At 38.6% G+C, this 24,953-nt stretch overlaps 1 protein-coding gene across 1 annotated transcript in view; it reads left to right on the forward strand.

The window, feature by feature from the left end:
* The first annotated feature begins 1,115 nt into the window (after positions 1–1,115).
* The window catches only part of STX12 (syntaxin 12), a 31,207-nt gene continuing 7,369 nt past the window's right edge, over positions 1,116–24,953 (forward strand). Inside the window, exons 1-3 of the mRNA XM_044667935.1 lie at positions 1,116–1,349; positions 10,771–10,840; positions 17,298–17,397. Coding sequence (XP_044523870.1) covers positions 1,223–1,349; positions 10,771–10,840; positions 17,298–17,397 — 297 coding nt within the window. The 5' untranslated portion in view covers positions 1,116–1,222. The remainder of the gene's footprint in view (positions 1,350–10,770; positions 10,841–17,297; positions 17,398–24,953) is intronic.

The following is a 24,953-nucleotide window of genomic DNA, read 5'->3' on the forward strand; positions in this document are numbered from 1 at the left end:
TTAAGATGTCTACTGGATATCCAGTTTGAAATGTCTGAAAATCAAGAGGTCATTTTTGACCTTTGAAAGAACCTTTCATTAGACTAGTGGGTTATAAACCCAGATTATAGGAGGTTGAAAATGTACAATTCGCTTTCTGGAGTTTAGCATGAAAGGGAAGAAAGACAGGATAACTTGATGGAATGGCAGGGTCAAAAGAAGGTTTTTTCCTTTGTCTTTTGTTAGAGACCTGAGTATGTAAGGGAAATTGAAAATAAACAGGGAGAGACTGAAGATGAGAAGAGGGATGATCTCATGTTCTGAGAGATGAGACGTATTATCGAGGGTGTGTTAAGGTAGCTGAGGGGCATAGTGATGGACCTGCAATCAAGACCTCAAACCCTAGCTATGTGACCCTTGACAAATCTTTTAACTTCAGCCTCAGTTTAATCATCTATAAAAGAAGAGAGTTGGGTTTGAACATCTTCCCGCTCTGAATCTTAGATTGTATTAGCTAGCTTTGGAAAGAAGGGCTGTTTAATTGTCTCAGACTGGAGCAGAACTGAAAACAGTATGGAGGAAAGAAAAGGGACCTTAGGACTCTTCTGCCTTGGAACCAATATACAGTATTGATTCTAAGACAGAAGATAAGGGTTTAATAAACAAATAAGGGATGTTAGGGAACTGCCCTGCCCGATGTCACAGAGCAAGCAATTTCTCAGCTCTTTTTCTGTCATAGGGACACCCCCAGTCGCTTCAGGCCAGCAGGACGACCTCCCAGCCCGGTACTCCTGGAATGCCGGGCCCCTCCCCGAAGACAATGAGGTCACCCCTTCTGGGACAAAAACGAGACGACAGATGCTTACATTTGGGCAAGGGGGCAGTGTCTGCCCACTTGGGGCTCTCTGGGATGAGGGGGTGCCGGATGGAACAAATGCGATAAACCCAATTCTCTCTTATGCCCAGTAAAATCAAGTACCACAAAGACCACACGGGGAAAGAATCTAAACCTCTTTCCGGATCCACCTAATCTTACGTGAAGCGCCGGGAGGGTGGGGCGCAGCGGGCGCATGCGCGCAGCGAGAGGCCGGTGAGCACGCAGCTTCCTCCCTCCCACCTCCCCGCCGCCTCCCGCATCCCGGTCCTTCTCCTTCTCCTCCTCCCTGTCACACCTCGGTGGTTCCCCTTCCCCCTGGAAATCAGTGCAGATCTCTCCCGGCCTGGTCAGACAGCAGCCCTCGCCATGTCGTACGGGCCCCTAGACATGTACCGGGCGCCGGGGCCTTCGGCCCCGCAGGGCTCCCATCCCCGGGACTTTGGCACCATCTTCAATATTTGCTGCGGCAACATCCAGAAGATCAGCCATGCGAGTGAGTGGGGACCCGAGGGTTGCCGGACTGGGAGTTGGGGGGCGGGCTGGGCCCCGGTCCGTGCCCCGATCTCAATGGGTGTGGCCGTGGAAGGGCTGAGGGCTGAGCCTGGGGCTCCCAGGCCCAGCTCCAGGCCCTGGCCCTTGCCAGGGGTGGGGTGGGATGAGGGGGGCGCCTCCCCAGACCCCTCCTTCTTACCTGCCCGGGATCTCCCACGTTCCGCGTGGGTCGGCTGGCCTGGAGCCCCTGAGGAAGCCCTAGAGGGCTTGGACGGCCTCGAGCCTTCCATATTAAAATATTGTATCTGTCTAGTTTTAGGGCCGGCCGCACCTCATTGATAGGAAGGGCAGGCTTTTCCTTTGACAAGTGGGAAAACTGAGGCCCAGAGAAGAGAAGGGCCGAGGCCAAAGTTACACCGGGAGTAAGTTGGTGTCAGAGCTGTCCACGACTTGGAGCCCAACGTCCTAGCTACCACAACCTGCTTGGCCCATAGATGTGGCTTTGAGTATGGTACTGGTGGCAGCCTACTTTAACCAATCACCTTATTGTCCTCCCTACAGCCACCCTACTCTCCTTCACAGTCTGTTAGGTTCAGGTTTTATGTAGTCATTTAGCTTTCGATTCAGTATTCCCTATTGTACTGAACCACTTGAAATAAAACTTGAATGTCAATTAAGGTGAAGTGAAGGTTTGTATGACTTAAAACCCTTGGAAAATTTCAAAGACATAGAGCTAGTAGTGTCCTCGAGGTCTGCTACAGAGGCTTTGGGGTCTTGTTTGTTTTTCTGACAGGTGCTAAACATGTCTCATTAATTTGCCCCAGCAGCCTAAATTTCAGGGATTTCTTTATATTCTATTCAGCTTTCAGACAATAGTAGCTATGGTATGGATCAGGTTTATTGTCTGTTTTCTTGAAATAAGTTTCATACCCAAAGAAGTTTTCGTGACTGACTCCAAATCATCTAGCAGCCTGTTTCAGAGCCACTATTAGCGGTGTTGTATTTGGAACTTGTCTTATTTCCTCATCATGTAACCCATCCCCCTATAGAGAAAAAAACAACTTTAAAGTATATACCTTACTGATGAGTGGCATCATCCTTGTACATAAAAGTTGGCACATTCCATTTATGTGTTTTAGTGATTGGAACTATTTCCCTAGACTAGTTATTAGTAATAATTGATCTCGAGTGACTATATTTAGCACTGAATACTAATAACATATTTATGTAGTGCCTTTACATTTATTTGCAAAGTACTTTCCTCATAACAATCTTGTGAGGAAATAGAATATTAAATCCACTTTGCATATGCCAGAACCTAGTTTCATACCTGGTCCTTCTGATCCTTCTGATTGGTGCTGTTTCTACTACTTCATATGAAAGTTTAAAGAACTGTCTCAAACCTTGCATTTAATTAGTGGTTTAGAAAACAACAGGCAGTAAGTAGATGGTAGTTAGAAATTCTTCGAATCAAATAAAGTTAAAGCAATTAAAGTCACTAGTTGCTTTCCCCTGTTGTATTTAGAGATGGCTGTAATATAAGTTTACCTCATAGACCTAGTGTGTAAGATTCATATATTTTGATGCCTGCAAAGTAGAGCTCAATTCACTAGAGCAGAAAAATTCATTACCCTGTGGTTTTACTGGTAATAGACCTCCCCAAATTTACCAGAGTTGGTCCTCGGACAATAAATATATGGTCTCTCAGTTTGTACTTGAAACTTTAATCTGAGAGACCTCCTTTGAGCTTATATTCTAGCCTTTGAAAACTCAGAGTCACCTCCGTATCATGATGAGACACTGGAAGATGACAGGATGTGACAGGATGCGATGATAAGCCAGTTATAACTCATTTACCATTTCAAAACAACCCTGTGAAATGCATAGTGCAATATTATATTATACAGGTGTTGAAATTGCCTTGGCTAAGTTAAGGGCCTGGCCAAGATCACAGAATAAGCCAAAAGAGCTCGGACTCCAACTCTGGTCTTCTGACCGTTTTGATATTACATATTTAATTTCTTGTTTGGTTTTGATATACTATTTTGTTTTCTCAGGGGGAGAATGATAGGATTTGGTTAAAGATATGGTGAAACAAAGTTGTGCAATATTAGACTAAAGTACATTTTAAACATTACCCAGAGTTAGTTTTCACTGGGGAAGATTGGCAAGTGGGTAGAAACATTGTTATAATTTTATAATTAACAATGTTAGAGGCCAATAAATATTACTACTTCAGATAAATAAATGGAACTTATTTTTTTTCTCACTTAAGACAAATATGAGGATGTGGAAACCTTTTTCTTTTATGCTTTTCTTGCCAACAACATTTGAGGACCCTTCTATTTTTCTTTTATTCTGACAGACCCTACCATAGCCTTTAACCCTCAGTAGTTTTAGCTGAAGTGTCTGTCCTCCCTTGCAACTCTTTGTGGAGAATCTAAGATGCCATTTGGAGATGAAATAGAGTGAATATCTCAATTGTTGCCTCGTTTGTCATCTGGCTAGGTTCACATATCCCAAACCTTCCCAAGATACCCTGTCCCACTACATTCACTATATTACACTCCAATTAATGGAAACCATGATGCTCAAAATTTTATTTCTTCTCCTTTTCATTTGATAACAGGATAAAGAGAAGATATTGTACCTATGTTGCCCATTTCTAGTTTTTGTTAGAGCCAGACAACATCCATATTTAAGATGTAGTAACATTGTTAAACCTTTTTATTTCTAGTAATTTTAATTGCATTTTTAAAAACTGAAAATGCAATTTTAATTTCTATGCTGGCATATTTGGAAAATTGCAGGATCCTAATTACCACATATGTTCTTGTCTCTGTAGTCTGACTAATGTACTTAAATTTTTTCTTAAGCTACTGAGTCATCTGGTGGGTCAAAGGCTGTTTTTCCACTTGTGATGTCAGTGTCTTTCATATCAATGGATTTTATGTTTTAGATGGATCAGAGTTCATTTGGAAACCCATTAGCCTCTAAAGTCCTGATGTTGAATTATAGGAAATGTATTCATTTTGCAACAGATCTTTATTTGAATCAAAGGATGTTAGAGCTGAAAGTGTTCTTAGGGATCATCTCATTTCATCTTACAAATGATGAAGCTGAGACATTAACTGTCATAGAGATTTTATTCAAAAAGTCTTTCAAAAATTTTCCACTAGTCCTTGCTTTGAATGAGATGTTGGTTATAGAAGAAGTTAAAATATCCTCATCCCCAAAATACATAAACTGCTTTAAAAGGAATGCAGTACAACTGAGGAATTTGCATGTGTTTGCATTGGTTTGGATTTCTGATTATCAAGGTTTTTTTTAAAATAGGAAATCCTGTCACAGGATTGTTTGGATTATCAGATTTCTGATAATCAGAGTTGTTTTTTAAATATTTAAACAGGAAGTCCTGTCTATTAGCTTGAAATAAGTAAATCCAGAGTAAAACATATCCTGCAGAATGCTTTCATTTGAGTGGAGAAGAGTTGTAATGTTAGAAATTTTCTGATTTACTATAGATTAATCGATTAATACGAATTTATTAGGCATAGAACTATGGTAAGTGCTGGGGATTTTTCCTTTCAGGACAGCTAGGCAGCTCAGTGGATAGGGAGCCAGGCCTGGAGAAGGGTGGTCCTGGGTTCAAATTTAGCCTCAGATCTTTCCGAGCAGTGTGATCCTGGGAAAGTCACTTAACCCCCATTGCCAGCCCTTACTCCTTGTCTGCCTTGGAACCAATCGATTCTAAGACAAAGTAAGGATTTAAAAAAAAAAACAAAAACCCTTTTCCTAAAAAAGCTTACGTTCTAATGGGTGAGACAATATATACACATATAGGTGTGTAGAAGATATATACAAATTAGATATAACATAAACATAAAAGGGGTTGCTGGGGGCACTGAGAATGGCCTCTAGCAGAAGAGGGCTCTTGAGCTGAACCAGGGATTCTAAGAGGCAGAGAGGTGAAAAAGGACAATATTCCTGGCATTAGGAACTGCAGGGAAGAATCAAGAAGAGGGTAGATGGACCTCACATGTGTGAGAAACAGCAAGTAGGCAGGCCCAGACCATAGAGTATGTAGAGGAAGTACAAAGACTAAAAAGACACAAAGGGGCCATGTTCTTGACCTAGGAAAATGTAATTATCATTGTGCAGTTCTCTACAATAGGTGATATGTAGTATAGGAAATAGGTCTGAATTTATCTTAATAACCTTCAGCAGTGGTTCCCAAACTTTTTTGGCCTACCGCCCCCTTTCCAGAAAAAATATTACTTAGCCCCCTGGAAATTAATTTTTTTATTTTAATAGTAATTAATAAGAAAGATAAATGCACCTGTGGCCATCACCTTTCCTCCTGGATCACTGCAGCATCCACCAGGGAGTGGTGGCGCCCACTTTGGGAATCACTGGTCTAGAGGAAAAAGCTTCATTGGTGTTTTTGGACAATTCTCATTGTTGATTTTTATGATAAACCCTTTTCTCCTAAAAAATGGGATGTAAGAGGAAAATTTACTTAAGGGTTCTAACTAGTGGGGTTCTGATAAAGGTTTGACCATTAGGATTTAATATGGAGGAGGTTGTTTACCATATAGCAATTTCTTAGGATCCTGATCATGTCAGTCCCCTATTTAGTAAACCCTTGTGGTGTTCAGTTGCCTCTAGGAGAAAATACAAACTGCTCTAAGGTTTAGCATTCAGAGTTCTTCCTAACCTGGCTCCCTCCTACCTTTCCAATCTTCTAGCACAACAAAGTAGGCAGTCAATAAATAATGAATGAATACAATACAAATATCAAAGGAGTAAGAGTTCTTTCACCCCAACTAGCTAGTGACTCTATGCAATCTTTTCTCCACTAGGAGCCTAGCACTATTGTTTGCACATACCAGGCACTTAAAAGTGTTGCACAAATAACACCAGAACCACCCAAATTCAACTAAGTTTCAAGAAAGGCTCAAGGTGAAAAAGAACTCTCTAGCTTTGAGAGCATGCCATGACTTAAGATCATTGTTTTACTTTTCACCCTCTTTTGCAGAATCTCCACACAATAAAGCCATGTATCCCGGTGTGTTTAATTTCCTATATGTTAAGTAATCATAAACCATTTGTAATGTGTCATCTTTGGTCTCTGAAGAAAGCCTGCTTTTTGATAGGGAAATCCAACCACATTCATGGCTTGGTGCTGAGGTTTTACTTTGTATAGCTCCCAGTGGTTATTATTGATGAGGGCACTGTGGTTCAAAGAAATAAAGTGACAGGTAGTGAGAGTATTAAAGGTGGAATTTTAACCCAATCTTCCTGATGCCAAGTCCAGCTCTATATTCACTGCCACACAGTCTCCCCATCTATAAAATGGGGAAAACCCCACACAACTTTGAGGGTAATTGCTAGGAAGACACTTTATAAATCTCAAGATTTAAATATAAAGGTCAGCCACTATTTACTTGTCTGCTGCAATGGCTTTGATCTCTTCTCTTGCTACTGGGGTATTCTCCCTTCACCTGTGCTGGTTGCAACCCTTCTTTACCTTTCCATCCAATGTAATGATTAGCCGTAACTTTCTATCAGTCCTCAATAGATTCTTGTCCAGTGTTCTGGAAGCCTTCTTTTGATTCCTTTATTATTTTTTAGTGATCACAGTGGCACTCAGGCTTACTGTCTGAAATCCCTTGCTAAATTTAGCACATGCCTTCTATTTTAGAGTCATACATGTTCCCGGGATGTGCTTCATGCCACTTCTGGCAAACGAATCATTGCTAATAATATTCTGATGCCTCCTTATACCCACCATGAATCCATTACCACTTATGCAACCTATAATTTTGATTCTTCTGAAATCATGTTGGGTTCAATAGTTTGCAGCCATATAATATTCCTATTGAAAGCTCTACAGTTTCTCATATGGAATCTAACTGATTATATCTTTCCTGTTCAGTTCTGGGGCCAGTAATTGTCTTTCACTAGTGCCTGACCAAGTTATAGGTACTAGAGAGCTTCCTATCCCACTGCATGTCATAATCTGGGCAATTTGCATTCATCATTCATTTATTTTTCCCCCCTGTATAAATTGTTAGGCTGCTCTCTTTAAAGTGACTATGGATTTCATTGAGGAAGCTCTATGGTATAGAAAACGACCTTCTTCAATCAGCACAATGTTATTTTCAAACAAGAACATCAGGAGAATCTCACCATCTATAAAAATCCATCTTCTGTTTGGACTTTGACTACAGTATCCTCCATTGTACTAATGAACCCCTTCGATGAGCCTATATGTCCTGTTTTATGCCTTATTCGATGGTGACTTTATTGAGAGAGCCTATATGTAATATCTGGACCAGTCAAGGAGTTTTGTAGAGTCTTAACATATGCTGTGAAATTATGGTAATTAAGTTTAGACCCAGAATTGAGAAAAGGCATCTCTGTCCTTTCATTACAGAGGTGATGGACTATGGGTATAATTTGCATGTACTAAAATATTGAGGTTGGCTAGTTTTGCTAACTATTTTTTTCTCTTTTAATATTTATTACAAGGGAAGACTCACTGCATAAGGAAGGAAAGAGGTTACATATCTTTGGCAATATTTGACAAGAATTTATTTTGTTTTGGGGTAGCTAGGTGATACAGTAGATAGAATGCCAGGCCTGGAGGCAGGAGGCCTCTGGTTCATATCAGGCCTCAGACCCTTCTTAGCTGTGTGATCCCCGGGCAAGTCACGACTATATATGCCTAGTCCTTGCCCTTCTATCTTAGAGTTGTTACTAAGTCAGAAAGTTAGGATTTTAAAAACAATTTTGTTTCTATTTGTGTTCATGTAGCATTATCGAACTAAAACAATTCATTTCTTGATTTCAAACAATATTCTCTACTACTTCCTGTCTTAATTGAATACACCAAGTGCAAAGGTATATGTTGATTTCACTGAGAAAATCTTGTCAAGCTTTTCTTCATTTCACTCCTTTATCCTAGGTACTACATGTAATGGAACAAGTGACCCATGAAATGCTCTTTCTTCAGGCCTTTGGGAGCACAGCGAAATCAACCTCATCAGCTCCTTTATTTAGTCCCTAAGGAAAACCTGTGAATTATCATTTCTCTTTGCCTTCTGAATACCTTCTTGTTTCATTTAGAACAAGAATAACACTATGGATGGGAGAAGTTCTTCCAGTAATAAATCGGCTCATTGGACAAACATTTCAGCATTGAGCATTAGCAGTGACTCTAAAATAACTGGTTCTTTTCTGTCCCTTTGCCTAGAAATGGAAGAAAGCCATACAAAATAAATAGTTGTGTTGTATCTTTTACCTTTTTCATGGGTCATGGTGGCCAAATAATTCATTGTTTGTGGTCATCTTACTGGGGATGATCATTTTTGTTTTTTACCGGTCTTGGGCCATCAATCTGTTCCTTGGGACCTTTCTCAGAGTCTTTCTCACTTACTGTAGAAATTGTCAGAGCTTGCATGCACTAGCATAGTTTTCATACTACAAGAACTATCAGAGGAGAACTTTTGTAGAGGGAGCTGTTGTTAATATTATAAGTAAGATTTTATTGACCTCTGCAAAGTATTGTTCCTTAATATACATTAATTAATCAGGTTTTGAAGACAGAAGGAGATGTGGGCACACTAGCTTAATGATAAGCATAAATCAGTGGCTGGGAATCTCAAGTTCTGTAAATTTGAAGGGTATTGGACTATAAAATGAATTTGTAATCACAGAATTTTGAATTTAATTAAATAATAGCCAGCACTTATATTGCACTTTAGGTTTTGCAAAGCACTTATGGTACTGTCTCACTTGATCTTTACTCTAGAAGGTAGATGCTATTATTATCCCTATTTTATAGATGAGGAAATTAAGGCAAGATAAAATAAGTGACTTACCCCTGATCACACAGGTAGTAAGGTGTCAGAAGCAGGATCTGAACTAGATCTTCTTGATTCTGGCTCCAACTGAGCTAGAGCCACACAGCTGCCTCTAGTGAAATATGTCTTTTTTTTTTTTTAACCCTTTACCTTCTGTCTTGGAGCCAATACTGTATATTCCAAGGCAGAAGAGTGGTAAGGGTAGGCAATGGGGGCAAGTGACTTGCTCAGGGTCACACAGCTGGGAAGTGTCTGAGGCCAGATTTGAACTGAGGACCTCCCGTCTCTAGGCCTGGCTCTCAATCCACTGAGCTACCCAGCTGCCCCCTAGTGAACTATGTCTTAATGGTCTTTAACACATGGTGGTATTAAACTTTGATTCTCCTGATAATATATGAATTGTTCATTTGCATTCGATTCTACTTTTGTCTAACCACTCCCACAAGTCACCCATGAAGCCACCTGGAATTGAATCAGATTTGAATAATGATTCAGAGAGAATGCAAAAGATTCTTTTAGAGTTATAGTGTAACATGAAAACAAATATGGTTGATTTAAGCAGAAATTCTTCTTTCAAAGTGTTCTCATATCATGGCCAGGTGCCACAAAAATTATACTTTAAGATGCTATCCTTTTCCAAAATTCCTGCTTTTGTTGGTATGGATACTCATACCATCTGTTAGATTACAAACTCTATAGCTCAGTAGATTGTCTTTGAGAGTTACTATGGCCAAAATTTTCATTACCCTGTTGCTGACTGATGAGAGAGTCTCTTAAGTTAGCTAGACTTGTCCTTAGATGTCAGACATCCAGTCTGTCACTGGGCCTGTAATGAAAAGTCTTTTCAGCTTGAGTAGAACCTACTAGGATTTATCCTTCACATACTTAAAACCTTTGAGAATCCACTTTGAGAATCACTATGATATCATGATGAAGCATTGAAGAATTCCCCTGATTTTGTGTAGTTTGGCACTACTCTCTGCCCCCCAAAAAAGTCAGAAAATAGATACTGTTTTGAAAAAATCAAGCTCTAGGCCCGAGACTGGGGTGGGTAAAATTGATCCTGGAAAGATAAATCTAGAAATGACATTTTTAAAAAAAAGGATACTACATATGGTCAAAAATTGATAAGGATGATGACCTAGTGATTTTTTTTTAATTGATGCTCATTTAAATATAGAAACATAAAGTCTCTACAAAATTGACTTAATCCTCATTGAGTGGTAAAATTAAATGTAGTAGGTCTGAAAGAATGCCGATGAGATCTCACATCACAGTAACAAAACACTGCCCTCTTCTTGTATGTGGTATACAAGCCGTGTCTAGAAAGGATATATTCGTATGATGAGAGAAAACTCTACCTTGTTATTAGTGTGAAATAGAATAGACTTCCCCAGGTTTTGATCCCAGCATGCTTCCTTATAGATATTTATATGGGAAGGTATGAAGATATAAGTAAGAGAAATAAATATAGGGTATCTGTGACGAATGAATGCAGTTTCTTCCTTTACTTATCACTTAATTAGAAGACTTTTTCCTTTTTCTTTTTTCCAGCTGCTCAGATCAAGAATTTGATGATCCAGCTGGGAACTAAGCAAGATTCCAGCAAACTGCAGGAAAATCTGTGAGTACTCTATAAGAAGACTAAGATTTTTGAGGTCCCTTAGCCCTTCAGGGTTAATTGAAGCTCAAGACTCTTGAGGTCAGGATTAGAGCTTATGGAAGGTTAAAGTCACAGCTGGATTTGGAATAGAAAGTAGCAAAACTTAATGCTTAACATGAGCTTTATAATTCAAATATCTGTGATTTTCATTGTAGTGGGTACTTCTCCCATTGAGAGAGACCTAAACACTGTCTTCGTGAATTGCCTCTACTGAAAAAAAAAAATAATAATAATCACCTAATGGCCAAGTCTCATGTACTTGTGTTAAGACGTGCATCTGTAGGCTCCAAATTGAAGTCTTTCCAATTTGATAGTGCCTTCTAAATTTTTTCTCCTCTCCCCATCCTCCAACAACCTTGTCGAATCTTGAGACACTTCCATGGTACCAGAGGAGGACTTCGGTGGGTTAAAAGCTTTCCTAACTAAAATCCCAAGGATCTGGTTTGCCTTGTTCTTTGGGCAGATAAGTATAGCTTTTAGGGGAAGCTAGAAAAGGGACCCTTACCATTCTCTAAATATAATTAGTTGGAATCTTTGTTGAAATAAACCTCATCATAGTTAGTATTCATGAAAGTCTATAATAGGAGACTGATTCCAAACAATGTTTCACAATGTTAACAGTATATTTATTTTTAATAAAAGTATTTTAAAAGCATACTTATTTATTTTAAACGAGGACTGCATTTTCTAGTTCATTTGTAAACCTTAATTTGGAACTCTTCATGTGAAGGAGAATAATGTGAAATTATCCTGAAAAGGCAAGCAGGAGTCAAATTGTAAAGGAATGACTAGAAAGGCTAAGGTGAAAATTTGTTAAGTTAGTTTGGAGCTACTGAAGATTTTTGTAAAGTTAAGTGAATAAATTGCTTCTCACTGTTTAAGACTATTGATTTTATAATTGGATGAATATTTTTAGTTTCTGCTTCAACATCTGCTTTTTAGAGAACAAGGGGGTAGAAAAATAGACTTTCAGACTTAGTGACCTCAATGTAGAAGTGGGCACAGGGGAGGAAGATGAAAAATGTGTTGGAAAACATGATGTAGGGGTCAGACATGAGAGAGGCCAGAGGCTTACAGACTACAACACAGACATTGGGTGTCCCAAAAGTCTTAAGGGCTTAAAATTGCGCTAAGACTTTTGAAATACTATGTTGAAGCTAATCTTCTCTATACAATGAATACATCTAGAAGAATTCAATTCAGTTTTCAGTTCAGTGCAGTGAGTAGAGGTGCTCAGGACCTGGAGCCAGGAAAACTCATTTTCCTGAGTTCAGATATGGCTTCAGACACATCCTAGTTGTGTGATCCTGGGCAAGTCACTTAACCTTGTTTGCCTCGGTTTCCTTATCTGTAAAATAAGCTGGAGAAAGAAATGGCAAATCACTCTAATATCTTTGCCAAGAAAATCCCTAATGAGGTCATAACGAATCGGGCATGACTGAAATGACTGAACAACAACACATTTTTACAAATGAAGAAACCAGAAAGTGAGTGATCTGTTCCTAAATTACCCATGGTAGGGGTCTGTAATAGTTTCAGGAAGGAAAAAGGAATATTGGTTAGGGGTACAGTGATAGCTTTTATGATAGTGCCAGATTGAGATGGAGGTAAAGTTTTGGTATATGTTCGGGATAGTGTCAGGCAGAAGGTGTTTGATCTCAGGGTGTTCACTTTTATAATGTCATACAGAGAGAAGGGTGCTGGTCTAATAGTGATGGGCTCTGAGAAGGTATCAGAGAAGGTTGTAGGTATGAGGTGGTTAGTAAAGTAACTGACAAACAGTAGGAGTCATGAGGTGCAAGATCTGTAAATGGCCTCAGACTCAAATAGGATATAGAGCTTTGTGATGATATCAGATGTTAGTGGGGTGTTAGTCTGGCACTGATGGGCTTCTAGCCATATTGGATGGAGAAAAGGTAAACTTGAGATGGGGATGTTAGGCATCAGCATCTCATTCTGTGGAATTCTTTTTTATTTTTTAAATTTTATTTAATTGATTAATTAAGAAAAATTTTCCATGGTTAAATGATTCATGTTCTTTCCCTCCCCTCTTCCCACCCCCTCCTGTAGCCAACGAGCAATTCCACTGGGTTTTACTTTATTGATATTTGCACTAGAGTGATTATTTACAGTCTATATTCCTCATCATATCCCCATCAACCCATGTGATCAAGCAGTTGTTTTTCTTCTGTGTTTCTACTCCCACAGTTCTTTTTCTGGATGTGGATAGTGTTCTTTCTCATAAGTCCCTTAGAATTGTCCTGGGTCATTGCATTGCTGCTAGTAGAAAAGTCCATTACATTCAGTTGTACCACAGTGTATCAGTGTCTGTGTACAATGTTCTCCTGGTTCTGCTCCTTTCACTCTGCATCAATTTCTGGAGGTCATTCCAGTTCACATGGAATTCCTCCAGTTTGTTACTCCTTTTAGTACAATAGTATTCCATCACCATCAGATATCACAATTTGTTTAGTCATTCCTCAATCGAAAGGCATCCCCTCATTTTCCAATTTTTTGCCACCACAAAGAGTGTGGCTATAAATATTTTTGTACAAGTCTTTTTCCTTATTATCTCTTTGGGGTATAAACCCAGCAATGGTATGGCTGGATCAAAGGGCAGGCATCTTTTAAAACCCTTTGGGCATAGTTCCAGATTGCCATCCAGTCATTCTGTGGAGTTGAAACCAGGCATAACTGCAAATAGGAAGTGGAATGAGCTGGAAGTCTAATTTCTGCCCTATATAAAGGAAGAGGAGTATAGTACTCTATCCTCTAGATCGGTGATGGCAAACCTATGACATGCATGTCAGCACTGACACATGTAGTCATTTTCAATAACACACAGCCACATACAGAGAAGTATGGGGCCGCATGCTGCTGTACTATCGTGTAGACACTCTGTGTATTATAGATGACAATTCTACCTATATTAATTTACCTATTTTGGTTTATTAAATACAAGTATATATTACAATTATACATTTTTGTTATTTAAACTATAAATATCATGAAATTATGTTTTTTTTTCTCAAAGTGACACCCCACTTGAGTTATGCTCGGTTTTTTGGTGAATTTTGACACACCAAGCTCAAAAGATTGCCCGTTACTGCTCTAGATCTTCAGGGGGAAGGGAGAGGAAGTTAAAGGAGGTGGTATATCTATGGCTTAAATTTTCAACCTAGGGATAAAATTAGAAATGATCAGCTTAATCTGGGAGAGGCATCTTTGTTCTTTGGAGATGAAACCGGGCAAGATTGAAGATGGGGAAGTGGAGTGAGCCATGGACATTTTGGGCACCAAATAACATCATAAAGAATGAGTTAATGGCTTATATTTTAGAAGAAAAGAAATTACTAGTTTATCCATGTGAGCAAAGATGAAAATCAATATCTTAAATTAGGAGAAAGAATAAAATTAGTTGTGTTGTCCAAGTGAGATGATTCTGTCTTTTTTTTAACAAGTTGACAGCTCTGAAAATAAAAAATGGATAGACTAGCTGGTATAGTTTAACCACTGTAAATCTGCCACAACAAACTAAGAGCCTAGAAACAGCCTCCACCAGCAGAACACTTGATGTCCTTGCCAAAAGAAGAGATATGGCAGTCAGGGGCAAAACCGATTTAGAACGTAAACTTGTTTTTAAAATCTTACATTGGAGGAAGGTGGAAAATCAGGAGCAGTATTTTCTTGTGAGGTAGTATAGAAAGCTTAGTAGGAAACCCAGCGAAGCCATATCATGCTGATAGTATTTAAGGATGGAACAAGAAGGAGGACAACGATCAGTAGAAAACAGAGAATACTTGTCAGCATTTCTCTAAGGCCTTTTTTTCATCAGTGGTGATGGAGCCAGCATATTTGGACCTGAATGTCCTAGACCTGTGCTACATGAGGACTGTGGCTGCTTTTTCTTTAGTTCAGAGCGCAGTCATGCTTGAAGTAGAACAGTCATACTGAAGTAGAACTGGGGCTAAAATAGATGGGACCTAGCAGCCAAACCAAATCAAGTATGGGCAGAGGAGTTCCATGCTGGAGGTGAGGCAGATATGAAAGATCAGTTCTTAAGAGAGTTGAAAGAGATGGGGCAGCAAAGTGGCTCAATGGATTAAAAGCCAGGCCTGGAGAAGGGAGGTCCTGGGTTCAAAAGCAGCTTCAGACAGTTCATAGCTGTGTGACCCTGGGCAAGTCACTTAATCAAGTTTGCCAAACCCTTACTACTTTTCTGTCTTAGAACAATAATATCAGTTCTAAAGCAGAAGGTAAGGATTTACCAAAAAATAAAGGAAGGAAGGAAAAAGAAAGATGCCAAAAGATTAGAAAAAAATCTGACCTCCACCCCCCAAAAGCAATCAATAAATGATTGATAACTGTTGATTTATGTGCCTACTTTCTAGTCTCTACAAATTCTTTAGAGTAATGGTAGCCTTGAAGGTCTGAAAAGGGAACAGAGAGGCTTTGACCTCATCTTTACTGTCATATAATTAGTCAACTGAAAGGTGAATAGAATACAAGATCCTCCTGTACAATGTTAAAATCTAGACAAAAGATCCCACAGGAAAAATTTAAAGGAGGATAAGGATATGAGGTCTTAGTATGGATGGTTCACCATCTATCTTGTAATGAGAATCCATAAAACCATCAAAATATTTTAAATGGCTCAAAGGAACTAGGGTGGAGGGACATAGTGACATAGAAAAATGGAATGACCATAGTAATGCAAATTACAACATCACTAAAAGGCAGTTGACAATAAATTAATTGCAATAAACAACTTGGTTCTAGCGGATGGAGTATATAATATCCACCCTCATTTTCTTGGTAAAGGCATAAAGAACTACCAATGCAGAATATAGTATATGTTGTCAGGCTTAATTGGATGATTATTAAGTTATGCCTAACTGTTTTTCTTTGTTTCTTTGAAAGATCAGTGGGGATGGAGTGGGGAATTATATTGGGAAATAACTGTTGTAAAACAAAAACAAAAAGCATCACTTTCAAAAAAAGGAAAGAAAAAACCACAATAGATTGGCCTGGTGAATTCCTGGGTTCTTTTAATCACTTTGTTTTGACTCCATTTCTGCTTTTGGAACTGCAACTTCCCCATCTCTAAAATATTTTTAATATTTCCTCATTTTATTCAGAGGATGAGTGAGAAAATGTTTTTGATATATTTGAATTCCTTGCAGAAGTCATTAAATAACTCCATGGTGTGCCACTTTTAGAAATGTGGGACTTGTCAGTTCCCTATCTCAGTTACTTCCTCTGGGCTAGGAGCCTCCTTTCAGTGACAAGATTTAATAAATTGGAAGCACTGTGCTCAATATGGAGATTTGCATTACTTGGCCCTGCATAGATGTTAGAAAGATTTTCTTACTCTTCTTTTTGTTCAATTGTACAGGGAGGAGACAAAAAAATAACTGCTTGTTAATTGAAAAAATAATGAAGTTAAATTTAAAAAGTAAAAGGAAATAATGTGGTCCTACCATTCCTGCAGGAATCCTTAAGAAATGGGCAGAAAGAAGGAAACAATGAAGGAAAATAATTTGTGTCCCATTTCCACTGTATTCTTTACCGTAGCTTCTCTAATCTCACCCCACTAATCACCTTTCCTTCATTTTTTAGTTCATTCTATTCCTCACCTGTTGTGTTGTTGTTTTTTTAATAACCCCTTACTTTTTGTCCTAGTAACAACTCTAAGACAGAAGAGCAGTAAGGGCTAGGCAATTGGGGTTAAGTGACTTGTCCAGGGTCACACAGGAAGTGTCTGAGACCAGATTTGAACCCAGAATCCAAGCCTAGTGTTCTATCCATCATGCCACCTAGTTGCCCCCTTCCCCACCCTTTGTAAGTGTTTCCCCCCTAACTACAAAGGGCATCTTGAGTTAGAAGGAGAGAAGAGCCAGGCAGGATTGGAAGCAACAGTGGAGATGGAGACTCGAGTTGACACAAAGCAAGTGTGGAGCCAAGGCTAAGGCCAAAAATATGACCAGTGAAGGTATAAATCTAGGACCATGTCTTAGGAACTTTCTTACAGGCAAGATAATTGTGCTATCTATTGCACATTTCATTCAAATGCCTTTGCCTGAGATTCTGACTGTGGTAAGTTCAATTCAAAAGCTTTGATAATAGCTCAATGAATCCTATTTTACAGGAAATGTAAATTACTCTTTGCCCTTGCCTCTGATAAAGCTGATTGCCACATTCTAGAATTGACAAAGAATGGTTGTTCTTTATTAACTGTTCATTTATGCTTTTGTGTTTGTTTGCTGAAATAGTTAATGTTAGTTTGCAGTCCCTTCAGAAAGCCTAATACAGATAGGTGTCCTTCACCTTGATTATGGAATAAAATGATCCAGACATAATAACAAAAAAAACCCCTCAGGAAATGGTGACATTCTTAAAACTGTCATTTCTCTCTTAGACAACAACTGCAACATTCTACAAATCAGCTCGCTAAGGAGACAAATGAATGCCTGAAAGAGTTGGGATCATTGCCATTCCCCTTGTCTGCTTCAGAACAGGTTGGTGTTCTTCCTGTTTGGAGGAAAGATTAGTGTAAAGGATTTTAATTGAAGGAAAATCTTGATACTTCTTTCTGGTAAATGTTTAACACTTGTATATTTGCAAGGTGAGGTTAGATTCATTGTCCAAGATACCATTCTATACATAGTATTCTCTTTTCCATCTCTACCCAAAATGAAACCTTCAGAGTTTGGATTGTTCTCTGGACATCAATAATAAAGGAAAGGGGGACAGCTAGAAGGTATAGTGGATAGAGCACCAGGCTCAGAGTCAGGAGGATCTGGGTTCAAATTTGACCTCAGACACTTCTTAGCTGTTGACCAAGGGCAAGCCACTTAACCCATTCTCCTAGTTCTTGCCTTTTTTTTCTATGTTACAACTGATACTCACTTTTGATTCTAAGAAAGAAGGTTACGGTTTTTAAAAGAAATGTTTATTGATACTGTGATTAAGTAGGAATCCATTTCCATCTATCTCAAATAGAAAAAATTCAGGCCAGAAGTATTACCTACAAACAGAATATAGATTCTGGACTTAATACTTTGTAAGATACAAAGATGAAAAATGTAACAAATGAATCCTGGCTCTGCCATTCACCTGGGTGACCCCTTGCACAACTCACTTTCGCCATCAGTAAAATGAAAGGAATGGATTAGGTGATCTCTAAGACCCCTTCTAACATTAAAACAATGATTTAATGATTGAGCAGCTACTCTATGTAAAACACAGCTAGGTAGTGCAGTGGAGGACATGGACTCAAGACTTGAGTTCAAATCCAACCCTAGACATGTGTATTGGCTCCAAGGCAGAAGAGTGATAAGGGTAGGCAATGGGGGTCAAGTGACTTGCCCAGGGTCACACAGCTGGGAAGTGTCTGAGGCCAGATTTGAACCTAGGACCTCTTGGCTCTCAATCCACTGAGCTACTCAGCTGCCTCCCTAAAGAATTTTTATAAATACAAAAAGCAAGGTACAGACACAGAAGGGGACAGTGAAAGCAAAGGAAACACACCCAAAGTCCAAAAGAAAAATATGGATAGGATACAGATTCTGGAAGAACTCAAAAAGGACTTCAAGAACCAATTAAGAGAAGCAGAGGAAAAGTGGGAAAGAGAAATGAAAGTGACGCAAGGAGAAAGGAAAAATTAAGCCATTGAAAAATTCGATCACATTGGTTACTTTATTTTTTGTTTTTATAAATAAAATTTCATTAATTTTTTTTTATAGGGAACTGTGAATCTTTATCATATAGGCTGCAGCCAGACACTAAAAGATACATATATATGTTTTAATACTTACCTTCTGTCTTAGAATTGATAATAAGTATCCATTCCAATGCAGAGTAGTGGTAAGGGCTACGCACTGGGGGTTAAGTGACTTGCCCAGAGTCACACAGCTAGGAATTGTTTGAGATCAGATTTAAACCAGGACTTCCCATCTTCAAGCTTGGCCCTTTATCCACTGAGTCACCTCAGTGTTCCTGAAGAATATCTTTTAATTTTAACTAACCAAAATCTTTCCCTTCCCTCTCACCTGTATTCCCTTCTTCCATTGAAAAACAAAACCTTTGTAATATATTCAAGCATAATAGAACAAAAAAATCCCTTTCATGGCCAGATGTTTATATACATATTTTTATTTTATATATATACTTTATATATATTTTTAGTTGTCTGTTTTTGGGTAAAGAGGTGCTTTGGCACTGGAGTCAGAGGTTTGCCACCACCCTTTCCCTGTTGTCTCATCTACGTGCAGGATGGACCAAAATGAAGCCCATTTTCACTTACCTATGAAGAGTCCAACAATCTGAGGGGTATATCTTGCTTTATGATAGTGTTGATAAAATAAATTTTCTCTTGATAATCAAGAGCGACTATTTTAATATATATAGATTATCAGCTTTTGGGGTTATTCATGACAAATTTTTAATCCTGGGCCAAACCATATAATTAATTTCAAGCTTGTCCACTCTTTTTGCCCAATTAGAATGTGTTCAAGAACTACAAACTAACTTAAATAGCCTAAGCAACATAAAATTGGTTAAATTTGTTACCCACAGGATAGTGTGGATATCTAAACAATAACCCTAGTGCAATAATATGGAAATAGATCTTGATCAATGACACATGTAAAATCCAATGGAATTGTGTGTCGGCTAAGGGAGAGGTTTGGGAGAGGAAGGGAAAGAACATGAATCTTGTGACAATGTAAAAATAGTCTAAATTAATGAATTAAATAACCCCCCCCCAATTTTTTTTTGCTACTCACAAAAATCATGTAATCAGTTCCCAAACTAAATCAAAATTATTTTAGATTATGTTTCATCATTTTCCTTTTATGGGCTCACATCTTTAGAGCTCAAAGGAACCAAAAGGGATAACCATGTCAACCCTCCTCATTTTTATAGATGAGGAAACTGTTGTTCACTTGTTTCAGTTGTGTCTGACTCTTTGTGACCATATTTTGGGTTTTCTTGGCAAAGATTCTGGAATAGTTTGCCATTTCTTTTTCTCCAGCTTATTTTACAGATGAGAAAACTGAGGCAACCAGATTTAAGTGACTTGCCCAGGGTCTTACAGTTAGTAAGTGTCTTCTTGATTCCAGGCCTACCACTCTATCCACTACATCACTTAGCTGACCAGTGTGGCAATAATAATAGCTAATTTTAATGTGAACTCCGCTACATGACTTTCGTGGAGGCATTTGACAGCGTAGACAGGAACATCATCTGGAGATTGATGCAGCAATCGGGATTCCCCCGAAGCTCATCAACATCATCCAGCGGTTATACGAAGACTTTACCTGCCAGGTCATCCATAATGGGAAACTGACGGCTCCCTTCACAGTGAAGACCGGAGTGAAGCAAGGCTGCATGCTTTCGCCCCTTATCTTCTTGATGGTCATAGATTGGACCATGAGAAGAATTACCAAGGACAACAATACGGGCATTCAATGGACTCATACCAAACAGCTTGAGGACCTTGACTTCGCAGATGACATCTGTCTCCTTTCTCACAAGCAGCAGGATGCACAAGCCAAACTTGCACGTCTCTCTGAAGAAGCGGAGAAGACAGGTCTGAAGATCAACAAGAAGAAGACCAGGTGATCACAGTCAACAGCAGGCAGGACCTGCCAATCCAACTACAGGGAGAAAACATCAAGGAGACGGACCACTTCACCTATTTGGGTAGCAGAGTCAGTAAGGACGGCGGAGCAGATGAGGACATCAGAAACCGAATCAACAAAGCCAGACAGGCATTTAACACCCTGAGGTCTGTCTGGACCTCCAAAGCACTGTCCCTCGGCACTAAGCTCCGAATCTTCAATACCAACGTAAAGGCCGTCCTCCTATATGGATCAGAAAGCTGGAGAGTGACGAGCGCTAACACCAATAAACTCCAGGTCTTTGTTAACAGATGTCTACGCTACATCTTGAACATCAGATGGCCTGAAAAGATCTCCAATGCTAGTCTCTGGGAAAGAACAATCCAGTATCCCATTAGTCAGGACATAAAGAAACGTAAGTGGAGATGGATAGGACATACGCTACGAAAACCGGAAGACAACGTAGCCTGACAAGCATTGAGCTGGAACCCTCCAGGGAGGAGGAAAGTCGGAAGGCCAAAACAGACCTGGCGAAGATCTGCCGAAAATGAAACAAAAACAGTTGGAATGACATGGGCCCAGCTGGGGGAAGTTGCCCAGAACAGAGTCCGCTGGCGTGAGATGGTTGCGGCCCTATGCTCCTAAGGAGTCAACAGGAATAATAATAATAATAATAATTTTAATGTGACCTTTTAAGTGCTTTATGTTTATTATCTCATTTGGTTTCTCACAAAGTCCTTGGGAGATAGGTGCTGATATAATTCTTATTTTACAGATAAGGAAACAGGCAGCCAGGTTAAGTGACTTGCTCAGGATCACACAGACAAATGAGTTGATAGTAGTGGAATGCAAACTCAGGTGTTCTACTCCACATCCCATATCTTTCCCATTGTACTTTGTTATCTAATTAGCTGGAATAATTGCAGACAGCTATATAGAACAAACAGTAAAAGTCTAGGATCACAGAAGGATCTCTTTTATTCATTTTTTGTAACACTTCCCAAAATGCTACCGACCTGCCTTTCTAGCTTTATTGTCTATTACTCCTCCTCCCCTCATTGTGGTGCAGCCATATCAGCCTTCTTTTCTCTTTTCTCACACAGAGCACTTCATTTCCCATATCTGCATATTTGTACTTCCCTTATGTCTGGAATGTACTTCTGCCTCATTTCTAGTTCCTAGAAACCTGTGTTTCAAGGGACATGCATAGCCTTTCCCCATGGCCTAGCCACTAGCATCTTCTAATGCCAAAAAATGTATGTTGAGTTCAGCGTGATGTGTGTGCTGATAGAATGTGAGCCCATTCATCTCTTCTGATTGCTATTAGGACCCCAACTCTGTTACCTTTTTTCACTCTCAGGAATCTGAAATCCCAGGCAGATCTTTGTGTACTTTCTCTGCATTGCCCTGCACTTTCTAGTGATCATTTGGTACTTAGCATATACCTCTTGTTATTAAATTTCTAAATCTCTGATTAGGTTGCAAAGTTCTTGAAAGTAGGGCGCTGCGCATAGTATTTATAAATATACATAATAAGTTATATTTTATGTCACTTTCTAAATCTCTAATACCTGTCTCTTTCCAGCCTCCTTGGTACCATCCTAGACACTGCAGGCCCTTAACAGCTTATATAATATTTTGCATACACTAGGCATATAAGAAATGGCCTAGAAATTGAACAGATTTGGGTTCCCAAGGATTAGATTTATAGAATGAAGAGACTTTTTTATACTTGTTTTCTTGTTGATTCCAGCAATCCAAAAGTATAGTTTTGCTTTTAGTGGGATTTGCCTATATTTTAACAAGGTCAAATTTTAACTTAATGGGAAATAAGATGAGGGCAGGACATCCACATCTATGGTTTAGGCAAAGATTATAGCTAGACAGAGTGGCTTTTAGCTTCACAAAGACTCGGCACTCAATGTTCTCTGGCAACTCTGGGCTTGGTCTGGACCAGTGGTTCCCAAACATTTTTGGCCTACCGCCCCCTTTCCAGAAAAAATATTACTTAGCCCCCTGGAAATTAATATTTTTTTAATTTTAATAGCAATTAATAGGAAAGATAAATGTACCTGTGGCCATCACCACTCTCCTGGATCGCTGCAGCACCCACCATGGGGCAGTAGCGCCCACTTGGGAATCGGTGGTCTAGATGAAAGCTTTCTAAATTCTAGGATAAGTTTTTTTGAAGAAAAACACCTATTTTATGCTTAGAAGTATTTTTTCCATAACTAAAATAAGTAGGAGACTATAACAATGTATTACAAAGATTATATACTATGATCAAACAGGATTTATACCAGGAATGCAGGATGGTTTAATATAAGGAAAACTATTAACATAATTGATTATATAAGTAACAAAAATAACAAAAATCATATGAATATATAAAGAGATGCAGAAAAAGCTTTTGACAAAATACAACATTCATTCCTATTAAAAACATTTGAAAACATAAACATATGTTTTCATATATATATGGAAATATATATATGGAAAATATAAATGAATTCTTCCTTAAAAAGCATCTACCCTAAACCATCAACAAGCATTATCTGTAATGGGGATAAGCTAGAGGACTTCCCAATAAGATCAGGAAGGAAATAAGAATGCTTATTCGTGCCAGTACCATTTAATGCTAAGAAATGGCATTAAGAGAAGAAAAAGAAATTGAACAAATCAGAATGAGCAATGAGGTAAACAATATGATGGTATATGTGGAAAATCCTATAGCTTCAAATAAAAAGCAAGGTGAAAGAATTAATAATTTTAGCAAAGTAACAGTATATAAAATAAATCCACAAATCATTAGCATTTCTATATATCACTAGCAAAACCTTGTAAGAAGAAATAGTAAGAGATACCTCATTTAAACTAGCCATAAACAAAATAAAATACTAGGGATTATACCTGCCAAAACAAATCCAGGAACTACATGAACATAATTATAAAACATTTTTTATACAAATAAAGTCATACTTAAATAATTAGAGAAATGTTCATTTTTCATGAGCAGGCAGAGCCAATATAATGAAAACAACAGTCCTACCTAAAATAATATTATTCAATGGCATCCCAATTAAATTACCAAAAATTCTTTTATTGAACTAGAAAAAAAATTCATTTAGAAAAACAAAAGGTCAAGAGTATCAGAATTATTAAAAAATGCAAAAAGAGTTCTAACAGTATAGATTTTAAAATTTTTTTTAAACCCTTACCTTCCATCTTGGAGTCAATGCTGTGTATTGGCTCCAAGGCAGAAGAGTGGTAAGGGCTAGGCAGTGGGGGGTCGAGTGACTTGCCCAGCACATAGCTGGAAAGTGTCTGAGGCCAGATTTGAACCTAGGGCCTCCCGGCTTTAGGCCTGGCTCTCAGTCCACTGAGCTACCCAATTGCCCCTAATACACTGTTGATGGAACTGTGAACTGATCCAACCATTTTGGAGAGCAACCTGGAATTATGCCCAAAGAATTACAAAACTGTGTATCCCTTTGACCTAGCAATACCATTATTAGGTCTGTTTTCCAAAGTGACCAGAAAAGGAAAAGAACCTGTATGTTCTAAAATAATTATAGCAGCTCTCTTTGCCATGGCAAAAAACTGGAGGTTGAGAGGATGCTCATCAATTGAGGAATGACTAAACAAGTTGGGGCATGTAATTGTGATGGAATACTACTGTGTGATAAGAATGATAAACAGATTAAGAATAACTGTGAATATACACTTCCATATATAAACATATATATTTATATAAATTACATCATTCATCAGTTTTTTCTTTGGAGGTAGTCATTCACAGTTATTCTTCAAACAATATTGCTATTGCTATATATAATGTTCTCTTGGTTCTCTTCATTTTGCTCTTCATAATTTCATGTAGGTCTTTCTCTGGTTTTAAAAAATTAACCTGCTCATCATTTCTTGGCACATAGTAGTATTCCATCACAGTCATATACCACAACTTATTCTTTTCCTTTTTCCCCGATCACTTTGGGAAACATACCTAATAGTGGTATTGCTGGATCAAAGGGTATGTGCAGTTTTATAACTCTTTGTATATAATTCCAGATTGAACTCCAAAGTGGTTGGATCAGGTCACAGTTCCACCAGCAATATATGTATGTGTGTGTGTGTGTGTGTGTTTGTGTGTGTGTGTGCACGCGCACACACGTGCTCTTGTCAAATGATACGTTCTCTAGTTTAGGAAGGGGAAGAAGATTCCTAGGAACTTTAATGTAACATAGTCAAATAAAAAAATTTTTAAAGTAGTTTTTCCTGTAGTTCATATTCTTTTGTGAGTAATGAAGATTTGGAATTCCCTTTTGAGTTTCTGAAAAATCAGCTCAAAATGATGAGATTGGTTAGCTTAAAAGAAGGAACAGCAAATTTGGCCTAGAAAATGAACAGATTTGAGTTTCACAAGGATTAGGCTTTGGAATGAGGAGACTTTT

Source organism: Gracilinanus agilis, chromosome 3 (assembly GCF_016433145.1).
Source record: "Gracilinanus agilis isolate LMUSP501 chromosome 3, AgileGrace, whole genome shotgun sequence".
Taxonomy (NCBI): Eukaryota; Metazoa; Chordata; class Mammalia; order Didelphimorphia; family Didelphidae; genus Gracilinanus; species Gracilinanus agilis.